The 21,704-nt window shown below is 38.5% G+C and overlaps 1 protein-coding gene across 5 annotated transcripts in view; it reads right to left on the bottom strand.

The window, feature by feature from the left end:
* Positions 1-19,013, bottom strand: part of nhsl1a (NHS-like 1a) — a 54,605-nt gene extending 35,592 nt beyond the window's left edge. Inside the window, exon 1 of one of the 5 annotated variants that reach the window (XM_057343846.1) lies at positions 18,595-19,008. In XM_057343846.1, coding sequence (XP_057199829.1) covers positions 18,595-18,904 — 310 coding nt within the window. In that variant the 5' untranslated portion in view covers positions 18,905-19,008. Of the gene's footprint in view, positions 1-773; positions 894-2,654; positions 3,161-18,594 lie in introns of those variants that run through there. The other 4 variants (XM_057343850.1, XM_057343847.1, XM_057343852.1 and 1 more) reach the window with 4 other exon arrangements.
* Positions 19,014-21,704: the final 2,691 nt, after the last annotated feature.

Consider the following 21,704-nt stretch of genomic DNA (forward strand, 5'->3'; position numbering starts at 1 on the left):
GAGAGAGAGAGAGAGAGAGAGAGAAACAGAGAGAGAGAGAAACAGAGAGAGAGAGAAACAGAGAGAGAGAGAGAGAGAGAGAGAGAGAACAAGAACAAAAGCCACCTGAGCATCCATCCAAAACAAACTACTGTACTGTAGTAATACAAAGTTTGTTTGACACACACAGCAACAAAAGGACATTGTGCTCCTCTATTATAGTGAGATAATGCAACATTCAAAACATAAATCATCATTCAAGTGACAGTTCTTTAAAAGAAACACACAAAAAAAACCTCTACAAGCCAAAAACAGTACCACAAGATGCCAAAATCTAGCTTTGCAGAGATCACATATACTGACAACAATGAGCCTTCATGAGTCGTCAGAATTTTAAAGAGCAAATAAACTTGCCAAAAACAGAGCCAAAATCCACAGAAAAGGACACTTTCAATCCAAACTTGCATTTTTAAAAAGAAATTTGCCATGTAATCACAGCTTCAGCAAAGTCTCAGAGCTCACATGAGCGAGATCCTCCAGTATAAACAACTCTCCTCATCACATCACAACTCCCGTCACAGTCGCCTAACATTTCTGTCAGATTCCTACTCGCTCCTCGTCCCAGCGTGAAAACAAAGGAATCAGAGGAAAAGAGCGCTTTGAAACCGAGCAGGACCTTTAACAAACAGCCGGGCTCCGATACCCTCCCTTTGTGCTCCATCACGGCTCCTGTTACACACTGACATTGCACTAACTTATGTTTATTTGAGACTTTAAGAAGTTGCAAAACTTACCTCTCACACAGAACATGGTCTCCTCTTTCTCCCGGTGTGTGTTGGTGTTTGGGAAGTGTGTCAGTAAGTTTTAAGAAGCCGTGCCCTCACGCAGCCCAGTGTCCCGGTTGGAGCCCCCCTCCTCTCCACCCGAGCAGAAACACTCAGGTTTATAGACACTATCTCTAACCCCTTCCCTCTCTCTCTTTCTCGCTCACACACGTATACACAGTGGAAGCATGCCAGCTCATGCGTCCTGGGAAAGCGCTACCCAATCTCTGCAGACTACTGGCGATTCACGGACTAACGTTACGACAGGACAAAGGACTGAGTGGTGAAGAGATTGCAGGAGAGAGAGAGATATCAACTCGATCTTTACTTCATCCCCAGCTGTAGTTCTGCTGATTGTTCTTTACGCGGCTGTCAGCAGTTCAGCGGTTGTTGGCTTTTGACACACAACAAGTTAAATATAGTTAAATCCCCTAGACTCGATTGTTTGTAATAACAACAATGGCTCACGCCGAGGTCATTGTCCGATGTTGTCATCGACTGCTAATGCTTCGACTAATAGCCAAAATAAGCAAAACACAAATCATGCTTTGACTCATATTATGTCACGTACAGTCAGTTGTGATAGCAAAACTACAGTTACACTTTATGAGCCTCATTTATCAATAACCAAACAACCAAAATTAAGCCCACTGTCAATTCTACTAAAATAGCGGTTGAACTTGAACGTCTATAAATCCTTTAGTACTTCAAGGTAAATAAAACCACATATCCCTTTAAACAAGCCCCGAGTTCTCCAAAACCTTCATTATTAAAGGGACAGTTCACCCAAAAATGAAAATTCTGACCACCATTGACTACCACAGTAGGAAAAAATCCTTTGTTCTGTTGAACACAAAAGAAAATATTTTGAAGAATGTAGGAAAGCAGTTCTGGGGCACTTTTATACTACCATTGTAATTTTTCCTACTATGCTAGGCAATTGTGACCGAGAACTGTTTGGTTACAAGCATTCTTCCAAATATCTTTCTCTGTGTTCAAAGAACAAAAAAATCATAGAGATTTGGAAAAACTCGAGGGTGAGTAAATGAAGACAGAATTTATTTTGGGTGAACTGTCCCTTTAAAGGAGTAGTTCACCTTCAAAATGAAAATTCTGTCATCATTTACTCACACTCACCTGTATGACTTTCTTCCGCAGACCACAAAAGAAGATATTTTGAAGAACGTTGCTCTTCCGCAGAACACAAAAGAAGATATTTTGAAGAACGTTGCTCTTCCGCGGAACACAAAAGTAGATATTTTGAAGAATGATGTTAACAGCCCCCCATTCACTTGCATTGGTTACAATAGAAGTGAATGGGGGGCTGTGCTGTTTTGTTACCAACATTGTTCAAAATATCTTCTTTTGTGTTCTGCAGAAGAAAGAAAGTCATACAGGTTTGAAATGACAAGAGTAAATGATGACAGGATTTTCATTTTAAAGGTGAACTACTCATTTAACAACCTATAAAACAGTTAAAGGAATAGTTCCTCTCAAAAATGAAAATACTTTCATTATTTTCCCCCCTTAAGTAATTTCAAACCTGTCTGACTTTCTTTCTTCTTCAGAACACAAAAGACAACATTTTGAAGAATGTTGGTAACCAAACAACATAGGCCCCCACTGACTTCAACTGTATGGACACAAAACCACTGAGACATTTCTCAAAATACCTTTTTTTGTGTTCCACATTAGAAACAGTCATATACAGGTTTAGAACAACTTGAGGGTAACCAAATGTTTTATTTTGCATGCATGATCCCTTTAAACAAGCCCCGAAAGCTTAATTGCAACAACAGCATAAAGTAACATTATCTGCGATGACTATTCTCACAATATCCGACTGCTTACCTCGGCAACGGAGAGGCGCGTAGACCCACTCATCATAGTCTTCATCAGTATCCAACTGCTCTCTGTGGCAAGGAAAGAACCTTCCACGCTGCTCGGACCGAGAGGAAAGACCCAGAGCGCTAAAGGCTCGAGGTACAGGGCGAGTCTTGCCCTCTACACACTCCCCTCTGGACCTCAGAAAGTTCTTCTCTCCCCACATCTCCAGCCAACTCATTTCCCCAGAGCCTGATTTGAACTGAAGAGTCAGGCACCTTTCCAAATGCCCCACATCGCCTCACGGAATGCAAACCGCAGCTTAGATTACTCCAACGTGGATTTATAAACATGTTTGCAAAGACTGAGGGCGTGTCCTGTAACATCCATGTTTCAGAGAATTACATCGAACGCATCTGTACGCCCTCTGGAAGCAATGCCGCTTTTCAAAGTGTCTTCAAAACGACATTATTCTCTGTCATCTGTGTCCAAACAAGCAAATGTGCACTCTCAGGAAATCCTAACGACAACTCTGGACTCAAAGTGGGGAACTTCCTTCGCTCCCCAGCTGTGACACGTTGTTGCGTTGGCGTCAGTGAGTGTTTGTGTATGTGGGCGAGAACGCTCATGTGCAGGAGGACTTCTGAACCCTCTTCTTTTAGTTGGAGGAAGGGCAAAATAAACTCTCGACCCATATGGTGTGTTACACTGCTCAAATAAAATACATTTAAGTGATATTAAACTTCATATGTTTAAGGCTGAGAAGCATGTCTCCTCTTCTGAGGTTACATTCAGTGTGGTTCACGCACTATAAATAGATTAATCGCTTTTGAGTTTATTATAGTTGACAGGGGAAAGACTCTTAACAACACTATGGACTATGAGACAGAATGATAGTCAATTGAAGAAGTAGCTGTATAGTACAGGTTTATATAAATGTAATCTAATATTACAATATGTGACCCTGGATCACAAAACCAGTCTTAAGTAGCACGGGGACATTTTTAGTAAAAGACAAAAATACATTGTGTGGGTCAAAATTATCGATTTTTCTTTTATGCCAAAAATCATTAGGATATTAAGTAAAGATCATGTTCCATGAAGATATTTAGTAAATGTCCTACCTTAAATATATAAAAACTTTATTTTTGTGATTGGATGGTCTGCCACAGTGCCCCTGATTAACCATTTCAAAGGCGATTTTCTCAATATTTTGATTTTTTTGCGCTCTCAGATTCCTGAGTTTTAAACGGTTGTATCTAATCCAGATATTGTCCTATTCTAACAACTCATATATCTATAGAAAGTTTATTTATTCAGATTTCAGATTATGTAAAAATCTCAATATCGAAAAATTGACCCATAAGACTGGTTTTGTTGTCCAGGGTCACATATTACAAAGTAGTTTTATTTCAAACCTGTATGGCTTCCGCAGAACACAAAAGAAGATATCTTGAAGAAAGTCAGTAAAGGAACAGCGCCGGCACCCATTCACTTTTATTGTATCGACACAAAACCAATGCAGGTGAATGGGGGCCAGTTAACAACATTCTTCAAAATATCTTCATTTGTGTTCTACGGAAGAAAGTCAAACAGGTTCGAAATGACATAAATTATCATTTATGAATCCTACATTTTATTATTAACATTTATAAAATAAGAGTACCTCTTTAAATGTATCTCTCTTGAAATATAAAAAAATGTTAATGGGACCAAATACCACTGAGAAAAGATGATTTATGTGATTCATAAATCTTGTGCCATCAAGTGTAATTAAATGTCTATTTATATGAAGCCATCAAACACAAAATCACATTAATCCGTCGTTTTCCTTGTGTGTGGAAAGTTTCTTGGGTCGTGTGTTCCTACCGTTGACCCATACTGGAATCGCCACCAAAGAGAAAATGTTTGATATGGCGAGCGCACGTCTGCCAGTTGGCACAATGGGTTCGCCTTTAGTCAAACGTTTTCCAAACGAGCTTTGAAATCGCACAGCAACCCAAATGCTCCAGAGTGGTTTTAGATTTTACATGGCATTAATCTGGATGCTACAGACTGACCCTAAAACCTTCACTGAAGGCAGCTCCAAGTTTTATGTCAGAATTTTGTAGAGTGCCAAACAACAGTACGCCATATTAATTCACACTGACTTCATTTTAATTGTTGTGAGCATCAGGGACACATGACAGTGAGGGAGGGAGCATATTTCAACCACAAGAGGGCACTATGAATCCAATCATTTTACAGACTTGGCCAAAAGGAAAATACTTAAATGTGTATCCGATTACAAAACGTGTTAACGCCACTCAAGTACTAACTCAAGATCATTACATTTCTAACATGCAGACATTACTCATAATGACATATATGCCTTCAATTCAAAAACGAGCAGACAAAGCATAATAAAATAAGTGAAGCGAACCACCAAGATGCTAAGAGATCTGATAGAGAAGCTTATCGGACACGCTTGGCTACCTTCCTGTTTACACTAGACTTCCTTAAAGCTGTTTTGTTCCACATTTTCCTCAAGGGGAGTGTAAACCCCTGAGTGTAGAAGTGATGCAGTGCCCTTGAACTTATTAATCAAATGATTTTTTTCCTATGGTTTGAAATTGCACACGAGACAAGATTACTGGGCAACAGTTTGACTTTAGTTTTGACAACAGCAAACTTTCATTTAGCCAAGAATTTTTCATTATAGACGGTTTCAAAGTGACAACATGAACAAACGTTACTGTGCATACGCGCGTTCGTGGACTGCCCTTAACTTCCGGTACACATTCACAAACAATAGAGTGCCTGTAGATTATTTCTGATAACAAGCAAAAGAAACCGTTACTTTGCTAAACTTGTCTCTCCAGTATTTTGAATTTAGCCTGCGATATCAAGCTCAACTGCTAGATGTCAATGTACCATACGGTTTCTTTAAATGCGACCAAACTACAATTCAACAAATTGTTTATTTAATAAAATGAACATATAACAAAATGCAACAAATCGTTTATTTAATACAATTATTACACAACAGAATAATAATATAAATTAATATGAACATAAATTAAATAAAATATAAATAGTTATATTACTAGACACTAGCCAAACACAGACCGGAAGTTAACTGCAGTCTAGGCGTGCGCATCCGATGAAACGGTCTATAAACAAGAAAAAAAATGTTGTTTTATTTTAATTCACATTTTCAAAGTTCATGGTTTTCTATGACTTCTATTGGAATCTCTGTCTCTATCTTTCTCTCATTGCAAAGTAATCAACATGAAATGGAAATGCAATCTCCTCCAAAAGGCCACAACTGTGGTTTTACTTATGAGCTGTTCGACTCCACCCAAATAAACCACTAGAATTGAAATCACTCCTTCCCATACACATTCCAACAGATTAATGTGGGAGGTATTTTGAAAGCTGTGCTTTCCTCACTAAACCAGCTCTAAACAACCCCAGAATCAGATGTTTTCAATTAGATTTAAATCGGAAAAAGGGAGCAGCAACAGTGGTAGAGTCACATATTTCAACAATAAAGTCTGGTTATATGGCCGTGGAAAGCTAATAAGCCATTGAAACCACATTAAGGGGAATTTCTAAAACCGTTGGACCTTTGCTGATGACCCTAGCTGACACATTTACCCTGTTAGCCCTGCTTTCACCCAACATACGTGTTCTTGCTTCTCTTGGCTGTTCTGTTTGTTTTCGTGCAAAAATGCAAGAGGGCCTTGAATGGAAGTTTCGTTTAGTTTTCTCACGTGACAGACACAGATAAAGGCCTGAAAGGAATTTAAACAGCTCTTGTTGGTAACACAGAATAATCAGTATCTGAATCGGTTTAAATTAGTATTTAATGTCACATTTGTGTATAATAGGGTGACCATATATGCCATTTTTCCCGAACACGTCCTGGCCAGGATTTCGGGTGCGTCCTCCGGAGGTCGCATACATCATCAAAGTTTTTTATTTGAGGTTTTATTGCAGAAAAGCAACCGTTATATTTCAAAGAAAGAATAAAACTACAATGATTATAGCCTACGTCTTAAAAAAAAAAGTTAATTTTATAACTCAATGACGTATGCAGTGGACAAACGCGACCTCCAGAGGACGTGTCCGGGAAAGATGGCACGTATGGTCACCCTACTGTATAAGGTGATTTACCACCTTACAATGCATTACTTGCACATTTTTTTAATAATATATATTTCATATTATTTTAACTTGAGACTTTGCTGGTAAATTTGTAATGTTTACACATTGCCTTTTTGTCTCTGTAACATGCTGTAAAACATTGATTTATTCATCATATTAGCTTGATCTACAGTATATTGAAGAAAAGAGCAAAAACTAAATTCTTAGAGGAATAGTTCACCTTCAAAATAAAAATTCTGTCATTATTTACACGCCCTCTTGTCATCTCAAGCCTGTATGACTTTCTTTCTTGTGCAGATATTTTGAAAAATGTCACCATTGACTTGCATGAGTTTTGTGTCCATACAATAGAAGTCAATGGGGACCAACAGTTATTGGTTACAAACATTTTACTAAATATCTTCTTTTGGTTTTGCTGAAGAAAGAAAATCACAGAGATTTAAAATGACAACAGGGTGAGTAAATGATGACAGAACTTTCATTTTGAAGGTGAACTATTCCTTTAAGATCCATACCCTCATCTCTTTATTGTGCAGCTCCTCAAACAATCAGATGGGACCCACACAAACACCTACAGCATCATTTATAAGAAGAAGCCCAGTAACTGAAACAAAGACAATTCACGAGAGACAAAAGGATTTTAGGTAATTCTGACCTAGTTTAATGACATTAAATAATGACTTAAGCAATCTGAGTTGTTTTTGTATGCACCTTGGAAAATGCTGTGCATCTTAATAAAAAGATTAACAAAAACCATCGGGTATATATTTTTTGAAGAGTTATTGTCTTTTTTATATTCGAGCAAAGAAATAATTTAAATGATGGTCCAAAATGAGGTCAGAGATATGTTTGACCAATCAGATGCTGTAACTTTAACCCCACGAAGGGCTGAATGTACTTATTCAACTTGAAGCATGTTTATTCTACAAACCCGATTCCAAAAAAGTTGGGACACTGTACAAATTGTGAATAAAAAAGGAATGCAATAATTTACGAATCTCATAAACTTATATTTTATTCACAATAGAATATAGATAACATATCAAATGTTGAAAGTGAGACATTTTGAAATGTCATGCCAAATATTGGCTCATTTTGGATTTCATGAGAGCTACACATTCCAAAAAAGTTGGGACAGGTAGCAATAAGAGGCCGGAAAAGTTAAATGTACATATAAGGAACAGCTGGAGGACCAATTTGCAACTTATTAGGTCAATTGGCAACATGATTGGGTATAAAAAGAGGCTCTCGGAGTGGCAGTGTCTCTCAGAAGTCAAGATGGGCAGAGGATCACCAATTCACCCAATGCTGCGGCGAAAAATGGAGCAATATCAGAAAGGAGTTTCTCAGAGAAAAATTGCAAAGAGTTTGAAGTTATCATCATCTACAGTGCATAATATCATCCAAAGATTCAGAGAATCTGGAACAATCTCTGTGCGTAAGGGTCAAGGCCGGAAAACCATACTGGATGCCCGTGATCTTCGGGCCCTTAGACGGCACTGCATCACATACAGGAATGCTACTGTAATGGAAATCACAACATGGGCTCAGGAATACTTCCAGAAAACACTGTCGGTGAACACAATCCACCGTGCCATTCGCCGTTGCCGGCTAAAACTCTATAGGTCAAAAAAGAAGCCATATCTAAACATGATCCAGAAGCGCAGGCGTTTTCTCTGGGCCAAGGCTCATTTAAAATGGACTGTGGCAAAGTGGAAAACTGTTCTGTGGTCAGACGAATCAAAATTTGAAGTTCTTTTTGGAAAACTGGGACGCCATGTCATCCGGACTAAAGAGGACAAGGACAACCCAAGTTGTTATCAGCGCTCAGTTCAGAAGCCTGCATCTCTGATGGTATGGGGTTGCATGAGTGCGTGTGGCATGGGCAGCTTACACATCTGGAAAGGCACCATCAATGCTGAAAGGTATATCCAAGTTCTAGAACAACATATGCTCCCATCCAGACGTCGTCTCTTTCAGGGAAGACCTTGCATTTTCCAACATGACAATGCCAGACCACATACTGCATCAATTACAACATCATGGCTGCGTAGAAGAAGGATCCGGGTACTGAAATGGCCAGCCTGCAGTCCAGATCTTTCACCCATAGAAAACATTTGGCGCATCATAAAGAGGAAGATGCGACAAAGAAGACCTAAGACAGTCGAGCAACTAGAAGCCTGTATTAGACAAGAATAAGACAACATTCCTATTCCTAAACTTGAGCAACTTGTCTCCTCAGTCCCCAGACGTTTGCAGACTGTTATAAAAAGAAGAGGGGATGCCACACAGTGGTAAACATGGCCTTGTCCCAACTTTTTTGAGATGTGTTGATGCCATGAAATTTAAAATCAACTTATTTTTCCCTTAAAATGATACATTCTCTCAGTTTAAACATTTGATATGTCATCTATGTTGTATTCTGAATAAAATATTGAAATTTGAAACTTCCACATCATTGCATTCTGTTTTTATTCACAATTTGTACAGTGTCCCAACTTTTTTGGAATCGGGTTTGTACTTCCTGCTGCCACTGGCAGGTATTTCAGTGGTTATAAGATCCTTCTTAAGCTTCTCCTGGCAGACAGACATCATAGAGGACATTTTTGTCACTTACTTACTGTCAATCTGCAGTGATTGTATCGCTGTTATTTCAGCTTTACATCGGTCATCACAGAGATCACATCTTTCTTGAATGCAGCATTGTAAAGCAAACTGTTTATATGTTGGTATTTGGTTACATACAAAATTACAAATATTGCACTTCATAAAATATTTTTTGTAGTATTCTGTATTTTTGTCAAACTTTTGGTGGTAGGTCAACTTTTAACTGGATGAATTTTACTGCCGTTGCTACCTGAGCAGCCTCCTATCGGCTGAAATTGCACTTGTAACTTTGGTGTTCGGTCCGGTACAACCCCCTGCTTTACGGCATACGTCACGTTTTACTCTTAGCCTGGGAGAAGTTAGCGAACAGCAGAGCTAACAGTAAGACGAAACGAACCAAAACATCACCATGGCAGAGCCAGCCAAAAAAACCAAAGAGGGTTTTGTCAGAGGAAGCAAAGAAAAGAAAGCGGATGAATGCAGATGAATAGGATAAAAAAACTAAAGCATATCACCAGTTATTAGTTAATATGACTTACATCAAGAGTATTTTCCCTTGAAATGTTATGTTTAAATATTCAGATATATATGCAGCTTGTTTTGGGTTAATTTAGAAGAAATCTACAAACAAACAGACGAGGGTATAGAAGGCTTAAAACAAACACCTTAATGTGTATTTTGAATATTTCCTTTTCATTAGAGCAAGAATAGACATGAAAACAAAATAGACCAACATCTCAAAATTGAACAGTACATTAAGTGTCCAGCCTTAAACAATAACTTGATAAGTTTGATGTCAGACTCCTCATCTAATAACTATCCATTTTATATGTTGTGTATGCTGATAGATCTAAGCAGCCCTCCCTCAAATGTGAAACAAAGTTCTTGTCACCATCAGTGTGTGTGTGCATGGTACAGTAAGTGTAATTATAACAACAATAATAATATTATTAATAATAATAATAATTAGTTAAGCTGCTGTATTTGTGTATTTTGTCAATCATTTTTTGCAGTGTGTTTTAATAAATTTTGCAGGTTTTTGTCATGAAAAATAACAAATTAGCACCAACTGCCTTTTTCAGTTTAGTGTGAAGGTCATTGTTGGTGTCCCAATAACACCAAAATAATTAAAACAGTTTATTGGTTTAAATCAGTTTATAGTTTATATGTATATACTTGAAACTTTAGCACAGAAATCATACACATGAATCATAAAGTTTCCTTTGTTGTTGCCTGTTCTTGTGATAAAATTAGTGAATTCTAAGGAAGACAATCACTCACCTAAAGGATTATTAGGAACACCATACTAATACGGTGTTTGACCCCCTTTCGCCTTCAGAACTGCCTTAATTCTACGTGGCATTGATTCAACAAGGTGCTGAAAGCATTCTTTAGAAATGTTGGCCCATATTGATAGGATAGCATCTTGCAGTTGATGGAGATTTGTGGGATACACATCCAGGGCACGAAGCTCCCGTTCCACCACATCCCAAAGATGTTCTATCGGGTTGAGATCTGGTGACTGTGGGGGCCATTCTAGTACAGTGAACTCATTGTCATGTTCAAGAAACCAATTTGAAATGATTCGAGCTTTGTGACATGGTGCATTATCCTGCTGGAAGTAGCCATTAGAGGATGGGTACATGGTGGTCATAAAGGGATGGACATGGTCAGAAACAATGCTCAGGTAGGCCGTGGCATTTAAACGATGCCCAATTGGCACTAAGGGGCCTAAAGTGTGCCAAGAAAACATCCCCCACACCATTACACCACCACCACCAGCCTGCACAGTGGTAACAAGGCATGATGGATCCATGTTCTCATTCTGTTTACGCCAAATTCTGACTCTACCATTTGAATGTCTCAACAGAAATCGAGACTCATCAGACCAGGCAACATTTTTCCAGTCTTCAACTGTCCAATTTTGGTGAGCTCGTGCAAATTGTAGCCTCTTTTTCCTATTTGTAGTGGAGATGAGTGGTACCCGGTGGGGTCTTCTGCTGTTGTAGCCCATCTGCCTCAAGGTTGTGCGTGTTGTGGCTTCACAAATGCTTTGCTGCATACCTCGGTTGTAACGAGTGGTTATTTCAGTCAAAGTTGCTCTTCTATCAGCTTGAATCAGTCGGCCCATTCTCCTCTGACCTCTAGCATCAACAAGGCATTTTCGCCCACAGGACTGCCGCATACTGGATGTTTTTCCCTTTTCACACCATTCTTTGTAAACCCTAGAAATGGTTGTGCGTGAAAATCCCAGTAACTGAGCAGATTGTGAAATACTCAGACCGGCCCGTCTGGCACCAACAACCATGCCACGCTCAAAATTGCTTAAATCACCTTTCTTTCCCATTCTGACATTCAGTTTGGAGTTCAGGAGATTGTCTTGACCAGGACCACACCCCTAAATGCATTGAAGCAACTGCCATGTGATTGGTTGATTAGATAATTGCATTAATGAGAAATTGAACAGGTGTTCCTAATAATCCTTTAGGTGAGAATGGTCTCTATGTGAACTGATTATTTTGTAGACATTGTTGGAAAATGAAACAACATGAAACAATTGGGTGAGTGTGAGGGATTTAAAAAAGTTGTTTTTAATATATTTAACATTTTGTTTGGAAAAAATTAAAACAAATATGAGAAGTGCCCTTTTTTTCCCACTTGAGCCCATGCCCCTCAAAATGTCTGTGCACGTCCCTGATTCAAGCAGATAGCTTCCAAAGTGTCGGGCTGACAAAAACTTCTCCTTCATCCTACATCAATGTTTAATGCAGCTGGCTATTTTTTCGTACAGCAACTCTTGCATACTGTAATATACTATTTCTAAAAGCTTGGATGGGGAGAACTTAACATGTCTCATGCCACCCTCTGTAATAACGGTTGATAATGGCCCTGCGTCTGACCAGCTATTGTTTTGCTGCCAGCACTGACATACAGTGTGCCAACCTTCACCATGTTCCTGCTCCTGCATGTAGAACGCAACTTATCTGTAAAGAAACAGCGTCAGAGAACCTTTGTTAAAACATCTCTTATTTGCTACAGTGCGATACATGAATAACAAAGACAAAGACCTCCAGTGTGGTGAGCTGAATGCTGAAAGCATATTTATGATATGTAAAAGCTGCTGCTGATGGACTAACACACAAAAATGTACCACTATTGCAAATTTTAATATCAACATTTGACTTTGTGATGAGAACCACAGGCTGCACTGTATCTTAATGTGTGTGTGTGCGTTCTAGAGCAGAATACTGGCGAAAAACTCAAACTGACTGCACTGAGATGGGGGGCTTCTTTGTTTCCATGCTTCCAGGTGTGAATGTGCTGGCCGACTGAGGGATTTAGGAATGTGCTAAATTTTTCCATATTTCTTTTCCTCCCAAATATTCATCCTACTCTGACCTACTTCTCCACATCCCCACGAGACCTTTTAATTAGTGTGATGTGAAGGGCAAAGTGAAGGGTAATCTGCACTGAAGACACCCACAGACTGGAGAAGAAAGATTCATAGATAATGCGGCTTGGAAAACAATGCCTACAATTCAATTTTGAAGAGATACTGTAGAAGCCTACAGGAATACTTTTGGAATTCCCAAAATATAGCAATTAGAGCAATGGGACCACAAAGGAAACAAAGACGTAAAAGTAGAAAAGGTAAATAATAAAAGTGGGCCATACATTTCTGTTTGCTATCTTATAAATTCACATTTGGAAGATTTGGAAATCAGCACATACTATATAAACTATATTTATGATACTCTTTTGGTGCATTTGAATTTAAATCTAGACAAAAGCGATTTAATTCCACTTTTTTTAACTTTGTATTAGGTACTTCCACAATCTTTTTAACTTTGTATTAGGAGAATAAAGTCAAAGTTATGAAAATAAAGTTGATATACTCTGGAATAGTCAAAATTATGAGTCAAAGCAATAAAAATAAACTCAAAATATTTTGAGAATAAAATCTGAATTATTAAATAAAGTCTAAGGAATGCAGTCACTAAAAAATGACAAAACATATTTTTTCGGGCGAACTATTCCATTAAATATTTAACTCACAGTAAAAGAGAATTTAGAATGCCTTGGCCATTTCTTCTGTTCTGGTTAATTTACAAAACCCACAGAAACCTGGACTGAAGCCAAATACAGAAGTCTTAAAAACAAGAGAGACCGAGAGCCACACTGAAAATCCCAAAGGCTAAGACGAGCAAACTCAATGAAAACATCGACCTCTGTATTTCACAGGTCACAGTGGGCTGTTGCCATGAACCCATGAGTCCTTTCCTCCAACTCTTCCATGACTAAATAAACTCAATGACCAAAGTGCCTCAATTACACCGCTCTCAGTGCCAAACTGGATGTAAGTTCAGGGCCCCTGCATCCAAGCACAAGGCACCTATTGTTAAGGCCGAGCCGCCATAGGGCGGAAAACACGACAGCGGTCGGCTAATGACACTAAAGGCAGACAGAAGTGCAGGTTTCAGTCTAAACAGAGAAGTTTTATGGCTCATTATGACCTGACCTGATACACTCACATGCATCTTTGCATCAGTGATGGAACTGGAATCATACCAGCATTACTCCACTTCGATCATCATCATCCATCGCATCACACTTCTTTATCACTCTTAGCTCCACGCAAGACGTACCTGCTACTCTCCTTCCATTATCATTATTATATTAGACCTCTTTCAATCCGTCAAATTAGATTCTTTGAGAAAAAATAAAGTTAAAATCTCACCAGACATTAGCTACTCCCAGCATACTAGAACCTTTTACGGTGTGTATGCTTTTAGCAACTCATAAATTCTTTTATTACAAATCAAACTTTTTTTAAATCATGAGAGAGGTTTCTTGATGGAGCAGACAAAAATACTACCCAACCTATTTAACATATAGTGTTTCTCACAAAGAAATATAACAGTCATATACAGTATATGTTATTAATATCATTGTGGCAAAATTATTTTTATTATTTTTACAATTTAATTCTAATTATTTAGCTTAAAGTGATAGTTCACCCCAAAATTCTGTCATCATTTACTCACCCTATTGTCATTTCAAACCTGTATGACTTTCTTTCTTCTGCAGAACACAAAAGAAGATATTTTGAAAAATGCGGGCAACCAAAGAACGCCGTACCCATTGACTTGCATTGGTTCTGGGACCGTACAACAGAAGTGAATGGGTCTCGCCGTTGTTCGGTTACCAACGTTGTTCAGATGTAACCATGATGTACACACAGGCTACATTACCATTTAAAACTATTTAAATCATTCGATCACATTAAATTATGACTTATTTTATTTTAGTTTCTTTGCACAAACATAGTATTGAGAATTGGGGGTGGGAGTAAGATTTACAGTAAAATGGAAAAGTAGTAAAACAATAGAAAACTGGTGTAAAATATAATCCCTCTTCCACTTCCATGTAGTGTCCCCCTAGTTTTCAAACACAACCAGCAGAGAGGAAATACAGTAAGTCCTAAGGGTCCATAAACAATCTGTCATAGAAACACAAGCCCACCAAGATGGACTTAGCAGCCCCAGTGAGTCATCCATTGTCTGGATGAGGGGGATATGTGATACAACTGTCTAAACAACATGATGTCACAACAGAGTCAAGAGTGCAGAGCTTTCCCATATGGGAGAAACTGCAGAGTGATCACGAGTCAATGTGTGGGAATATATCAAAACAAGAATTTAGCTCCTTACACTGCATGATATCCAGGTTACTTTCAAATAACATCAAGAACAACTGCATAGTTCGCAAATTATTATCTACAATGCCCCAGAATGAATATATAAGCATCTCTTGGTGTGTATTTTCAAAACAATTCCTGTGGAGAGTTTTGGCAAGTCATTTGAGTTCAGAATTAAACCTTCTCAGTTTATTGCTGAAGTAAAATATTGAAAGAAAGCATTCCTGATACGATTACGGCCCATTTGTGAAGACACATAAATATCTTTTTGCTCAGTCCATTTTGGACACCGTACGCATTCAACCCTCTGCAGGCCAGATTTCAGGTTTCAGCGTGCAATGTTTCCTTCAGTATGGACTTCAGAGGATTCTAAACAGATAACAGATTTTCAGGGATTGGAATAGATTCAATCATCACGACTCCAGCTTTCGACCTCAAAGCTCTCCAGCCATATTCCATTATTCCCCACCTCAGCAGAAAGGCAAAAAAACAACAGATCAATATTTATTCCATCTGGTGAAAACAGAGGAGGCAAAGGAGAGTTGAATTTGGAAAGATTTGGAGAATGTAAACAAACATTAGGGACAACAATTAAAAAGTGATGTTCGTGTGTATTCGTATTGTTGTGATAACAAATAGTGTCAGTGAAAGGATTCATGGGGGCTGGACCAACATCTGGTTTCGACATGCTTTCCCCCACAAGACAAACTCTGAGGAATGGGTTAGAGCTGCTCTCTGAGGGAGTGAGTGGGGAGTGGGTTGGAATAAAACAGCTCGATTGCATGCAGCCACACCATGGGTGTGTTGCTTATAATTTTCAGTTCCAACAGTAAATAATACACTATATTTTGCTTTATAGTTGTTATTGTCAGAATACTTGGCAAATGGGGCTGTACCTCAGAATTAAATACAAATAAAATAAGTGTTCCATGACGCCATAAAAGAACCAATTTTGGCTTCATAAAGCTTCATTTTTGATTTCATAAAGAACATTTACCATGCAAAGAGACTTTCTGTTTCATAAATGGTTCTTTGTAATGTAAAGAAGTTGGAATGGAATCGCTGTAAAGTACCTTTTCAAAAGTGTTTGCCAGAAAATTGTCTGTGCATAATATGTTGCTACTTAAAGGAAATCTCAGCTATGCACTTCATCTTCCTTGAGAAGTACTGTAGGACAACTGACATACAATAAGTACATAAATACTTAAAAATAAAATATAAAATTGAAGTGATAGTTCACCCAAAAATGAAAATTCTGACATCATTTACTCACCCTCAAGTTGTTCTGTATAATGTTTTTTTCTGTTAAAGAAGATATTTTAAAGAATGTGGGAAACTAAACAGTTCTGGGGCACCATTAACTACCATAGAAGTTTTTCCCTACTATGGAAGTCTATAGTGCCCCAGATCTGTTTGGTTACAAACATTCTTCCAAATATCTTTGTGTTCAATAGAACAATAAAATTTACACAGGTTTGGAACAGCTTGAGGGTGAGTAAAAGATGACAGAATTTTAATTTATGGGTGAACTATCCCTTTAATGCCAACATATATAGTTTTGACAATTTAGCCTTGATAGAATTTGATAAGAAAGATAATGAATTACTTTATAATAATACCTATGAGTACGGTTCATTGTCAACAATGTTGAGATAACACTTTCAGTTCTAAAACTAAAAGCTTAGTCCATAATGGGACTATGAGCATCTGGGAATATTCTCCCCGGAGTTCTTTATATCATACTATTGATAGGGATGCACCGAAACGAAAATTCTTGGCCGAAGCCAAACATGATGTGAAACACTTGGCCGAAGGCCGAATAATACCAAACACCGAACATGGTTTTTTGCATTTCTTCTATTTATTAAGCTATTTTTTTCACTATTGCACAAACTGAATAGTCAAAATGTGCTTTTTATAATTTGTCTTGCTTTTCAATAAAATACAATACAACTTATATAAAATTGAGCAAAACAGTAAATTCAAACAAAATATTGAGCCCTCTCCCATCATGAATAGCCTATATTAATTAGGCCTATAACTGTCTGCTAAAAGAATGTAACGTAAGTTACTCTGTACCCCTACAACAAAACAGTTCATTAAAAAGTGTCATTCCACATTAGGCCTATAAGCTAAAAACACGAATAAACTAAAACTGTTGGATTATTATAGGCTACATTGCAAAATGATTTGAGAAAAAAAAACACCCAATGCAAGCAATTCTGACTGATGCTGACTGACAACCATTTCAGTTCACGTCTCTCCTCCAAACCCCGCCCACAAAAGCTGACTGTTCTCTCAGAAGGTGCACAGAACATACTTTGACAAGTTGTTTAGTACAGGGAACGGTGTGCACGCGACCACTGTATGATGTCAAAGGATGTGAGCGGCGGGCTACTGTCAGACAGCCCGTTTCCGTCTGAAGTAAAGTTACCGACCGGTAAAGACGCTTTCATTCGGAAATTTACTTCCGTGCGGCAAGTCCCGTGCTGTGTCTTTCTCTGACACTTTAAAATGCTCCACACACACGCACGCACGCTGCCAAAATGTTTGCGGCAGTAATAAAGCGCCTACGCGTGTCTCTGTCTCTCTCTGCGCTGGTTGCTGCTTGATCGTATCACGAGTCATGTTCGGTAAAATTTATTCGGCCATTTCACACATTCGGCCGAACACCGAACTTGCGTTTTTTGCTATTTTCGGTGGCCGAACATTCGGTGCATCCCTAACTATTGACACTGATGTTTATTTCTGTGGCTTTAAGTTAAACAACTCTGATCACTGGACTTTCTTTTCCATTATTTTATAAAACACCATTATCATCAGATGCTGTTTCATAACACACGCCAGACAGAGAATCACTATCTTTTTCAGTGGATGTCTGCAGCACACATGTATCCACTTATCCTCCGCTTCCTGCACTGCGCTCACCTTACTCTCGGCTTAGCTCTGCATGCAGGGCCAGTAAAAACACCCATTGTTTTCTTTGTAAGTGAAAACATTGCAGGGAATCGGCGAGACATATTGCTCTCAGAGATGTACAGAAGTATGTGAAGACAATGAGAAAAGGAGACACATTTGTTGAAGCCAGGACCACCTATTCACCATTTCACCTCAAATTATTCATTTAGAGTTCAAATGCATTACCACGTTATGTCTACACTATATGAAAAATAAATCACAACCAGTTGTATCCACTTTTTATACAGAGAATGCCACTCACTAAATAGGGTGCCAACCAGTAATTGGCACAGCCGCCTCATCTGCCCCAATAACCTCCATTTAGTTCTCTCCTAACTGGAGCTGCAGTTCTACCTTTGAGGATAGTAAGGTAGTGGCCAATAGTCAACGGGAGCTCAAAATGCACATGCATCTAAGTATATACTCAACCATAGGTGCCATAACAATGCAACAAGCTTCAGACATTCACTTCCAGCCAATGCATATAGACCGAAATCTGAATTCCGATTTGGAATCATGCACTGTGGTTGAATGAATGCGAGGTAAACAACTCACGGATTTTTATCCTCTTATGGTTAAGGTCTGCTACGGTCTCCTGCAAAGAATCCAACCTGTACTGCAGCGCAGAAGCCTTACTGACCACGGCAGCTGCTTCAGTCTGGAGCTCCTGAAAGATGCTGCAGGCGTGATGCGAGAGATCGGATAACTGATGGAGTATGTTGATCAACGCTTTACAGTTCACATCGTCCAAGGAGGGAAATAAATCTCTATTAAAAACACCACAAGCACCAGCGCCGACTTCCAATCCCTCTTTAGTAAGCCTGCACAGACATCGAGACTTCACTGTTCTTTTATAAAAAGGCATTTTCAGCGGTGATATCCAGTTGTTGTTCTAATGCTAGTTTGCTGGTCCGTTTAAAGTGCCTGGTAGTGCACTGCATTCAGGTGACAAACATCTTGACATCTTGACATCCCGCCTCGTGGTTCAAAGAGTCGTGCTGTTCTTATTGTTTTTGAGAAGGGCTAAACTTTCTCCTATCAGGGAGCGAGTGGGACACGTTCAAAAGACGGAATCTGGAGCACTATGCGGATCTGGAGTTTGACCGTGGATCTAATTTCACCTGATTTCACACAGTGAACAGTGCAAGAACTTACTTTCATGGAGAAAATAGAATAAATATTTTTTACTGATCGAAGATAACGTAAAAAGAGCAGAGATTAAGTTATCATCTGACATAAAGTAGTAGCATAGTGCTAAATGTAGCGTTCATCATATATTTTTGCTGAGATAATGACCAATTTTAATGTCAATTTTTGATTTAAAAATATAGATATTTTAATTGCAAATTATAAATGAATGAATGTGTTCATTTTATTTACTTATTTGGAAACAATTAACCAGGTGAAGTGCGCCCCATTGTGGCGTTTGGCATAAAATATGTGTGATCAACTTTAAAGTGTAGAAACCTCCACGGATGTATTTGTATTTAATAATATTTGCTTTTTTACTTAATTAATTTATTTTGATTTAAATTGATTATACTGTATGCATATTACCTGACAGACAAGCAGGTGTCCAGAAATGCCGCGTGCATGGCGACGTTTATGTTCGCCAGTCACTCATAGGCCAAAGTACGGAGCCCGTCTGGTCACCCCTCGGAGAAAAGAAAGCAAGACCGGCAAATCCGTGGCCACAGTTTTGTAATTCGTTCCCTCAATTTAAAAAACCGTGCTCTCGGATTAATAAACTGTACCCGAGTTTCCAATCCGTGCTCTCGGTTTTGTAAACCGTCCCCTCAGTTTTTGAAATCTGTACCCACGAATTCATAATCTGTGCCCACGCTTTCGCAATCCGTTCGCACAGTTTTGCAAACTGTATCCTACTCGCGGAATTGAAGCCTCTGTCTGTCAACAGAACAAGCTCCTACAGGAACATTAACGAATATTGTATACTGTTTTATTTTAGATTATATTATAAATTGTCTTAATGTGTTTACACACGAGCGCGTGGCGCATATGAAGCATGCGTTCATTGCCGCGTTTCACTGGCATAAAGTTGGTTTGACATTAAACTTTCGATATTCGTGAATTTAGGGACCGTCTCTAAAGTTACATTCACATTAAAATACATGTTTCCAACTTCAATGGCATTTAAAGGGAATGATTTATACCCACAAGACTAACTGTACAGTGTTAATGTGTGTGTCAGATATAATACACACCTTTTATGCATATTATTTGATGGTTTATTTTAATACTCAATAATCTAAAAATTGTGCATAATAGCTGACACACACATGAACACTGTACAGCTAGTTTTGTGGCTATAAATCTTTCCTTTTAAATGCTTTTGAAGTTGGAAAAAAATATTTTAATGTGAATGTAACTTTAGAGACGGTCCCTAAATTCACGAATATCGAAAGTTTAATGTCAAACCAACTTTATGCCAGTGAAACGCGACAATGAACGCATGCTTTATATGCGCCACGCGCTCGTGTGTAAACACATTAAGACAATTTATAATATAATCTAAAATAAAACAGTATACAATATTCGTTAATGTTCCTGTAGGAGCTTGTTCTGTTGACAGACAGAGGCTTCAATTCCGCGAGTAGGATACAGTTTGCAAAACTGTGCGAACGGATTGCGAAAACGGCGTGGGCACAGATTATGAATTCGTGGGTACAGATTTCAAAAACTGGGGGGACGGTTTACAAAACCGAGAGCACGGATTGGAAACTCGTGGGTACAGTTTATTAATCCGAGAGCACGGTTTGGTAAACTGTGGGTACAGTTTATTAATCCGAGAGCACGGATTTTTAAACTGAGGGAACGAATTACAAAACTGTGGCCACGGATTTGCGGGTCTTGTTTTCTTTTCTCCGAGGGGTGACCAGACGGGCTCCGTACCAAAGAGTCAGTTTGTTGTGCAAAAAAAAGTTACCGTTGACTTTGACAGCTACTCTCAGTCAGGCCCGGATTAAGAACTCAGAGGCCCCTGGGCACAAGTGTGTTATGGACCCCCCCATACACACACATGCGCACAATAAAGTTTTAAATTAGCCTAGGGTACTATGTGTATGAAACACCTCTATGTTTCAGGATTACAGGATTACATTGACAAGTTACAAACTATGATCACAACCTGAAGGACAATATCAACACCTGTACACATCCTCCATCATACAGGATATACACCACATGATTGCAACAAGGCCTTCCTGGACCAGCAACAACAATATTAAGACCTTTCCCTGAATACTGTAACTCACTGGCATATTCGAGCACACACTACCACACCTCAACCTTTTAATTCAGTTCTATCAGATTCTTCCATAATTCAACACAAACATGCCAGATTCACAAAACTGTTCTTAAGAGAAAATATAAGAACTTTCTTCAGATAAATTACAGAAAGTTTTTAAAAATATTCTTAAATGCAATTCTAAAATATTTCCATCTTCATTTTTTCAAAGACTAAACGGGTCTTTGTCAATGATTATACTACAAGAGTAATTTGTCCATTTGTTAAACTTTATTTGTGTAACAAGCACCTCTCGACTCACGTTATTATGTAAGCGTGTAATGTGTTACAGTAAACGACATTAACAAGTATTATAAGTATTATTTAGCATATATATTATGACATCTTTTTTTTAAAAACA

Source organism: Triplophysa rosa, linkage group LG10 (genome assembly GCF_024868665.1).
Source record: "Triplophysa rosa linkage group LG10, Trosa_1v2, whole genome shotgun sequence".
In the NCBI taxonomy this organism is placed as follows: domain Eukaryota; kingdom Metazoa; phylum Chordata; class Actinopteri; order Cypriniformes; family Nemacheilidae; genus Triplophysa; species Triplophysa rosa.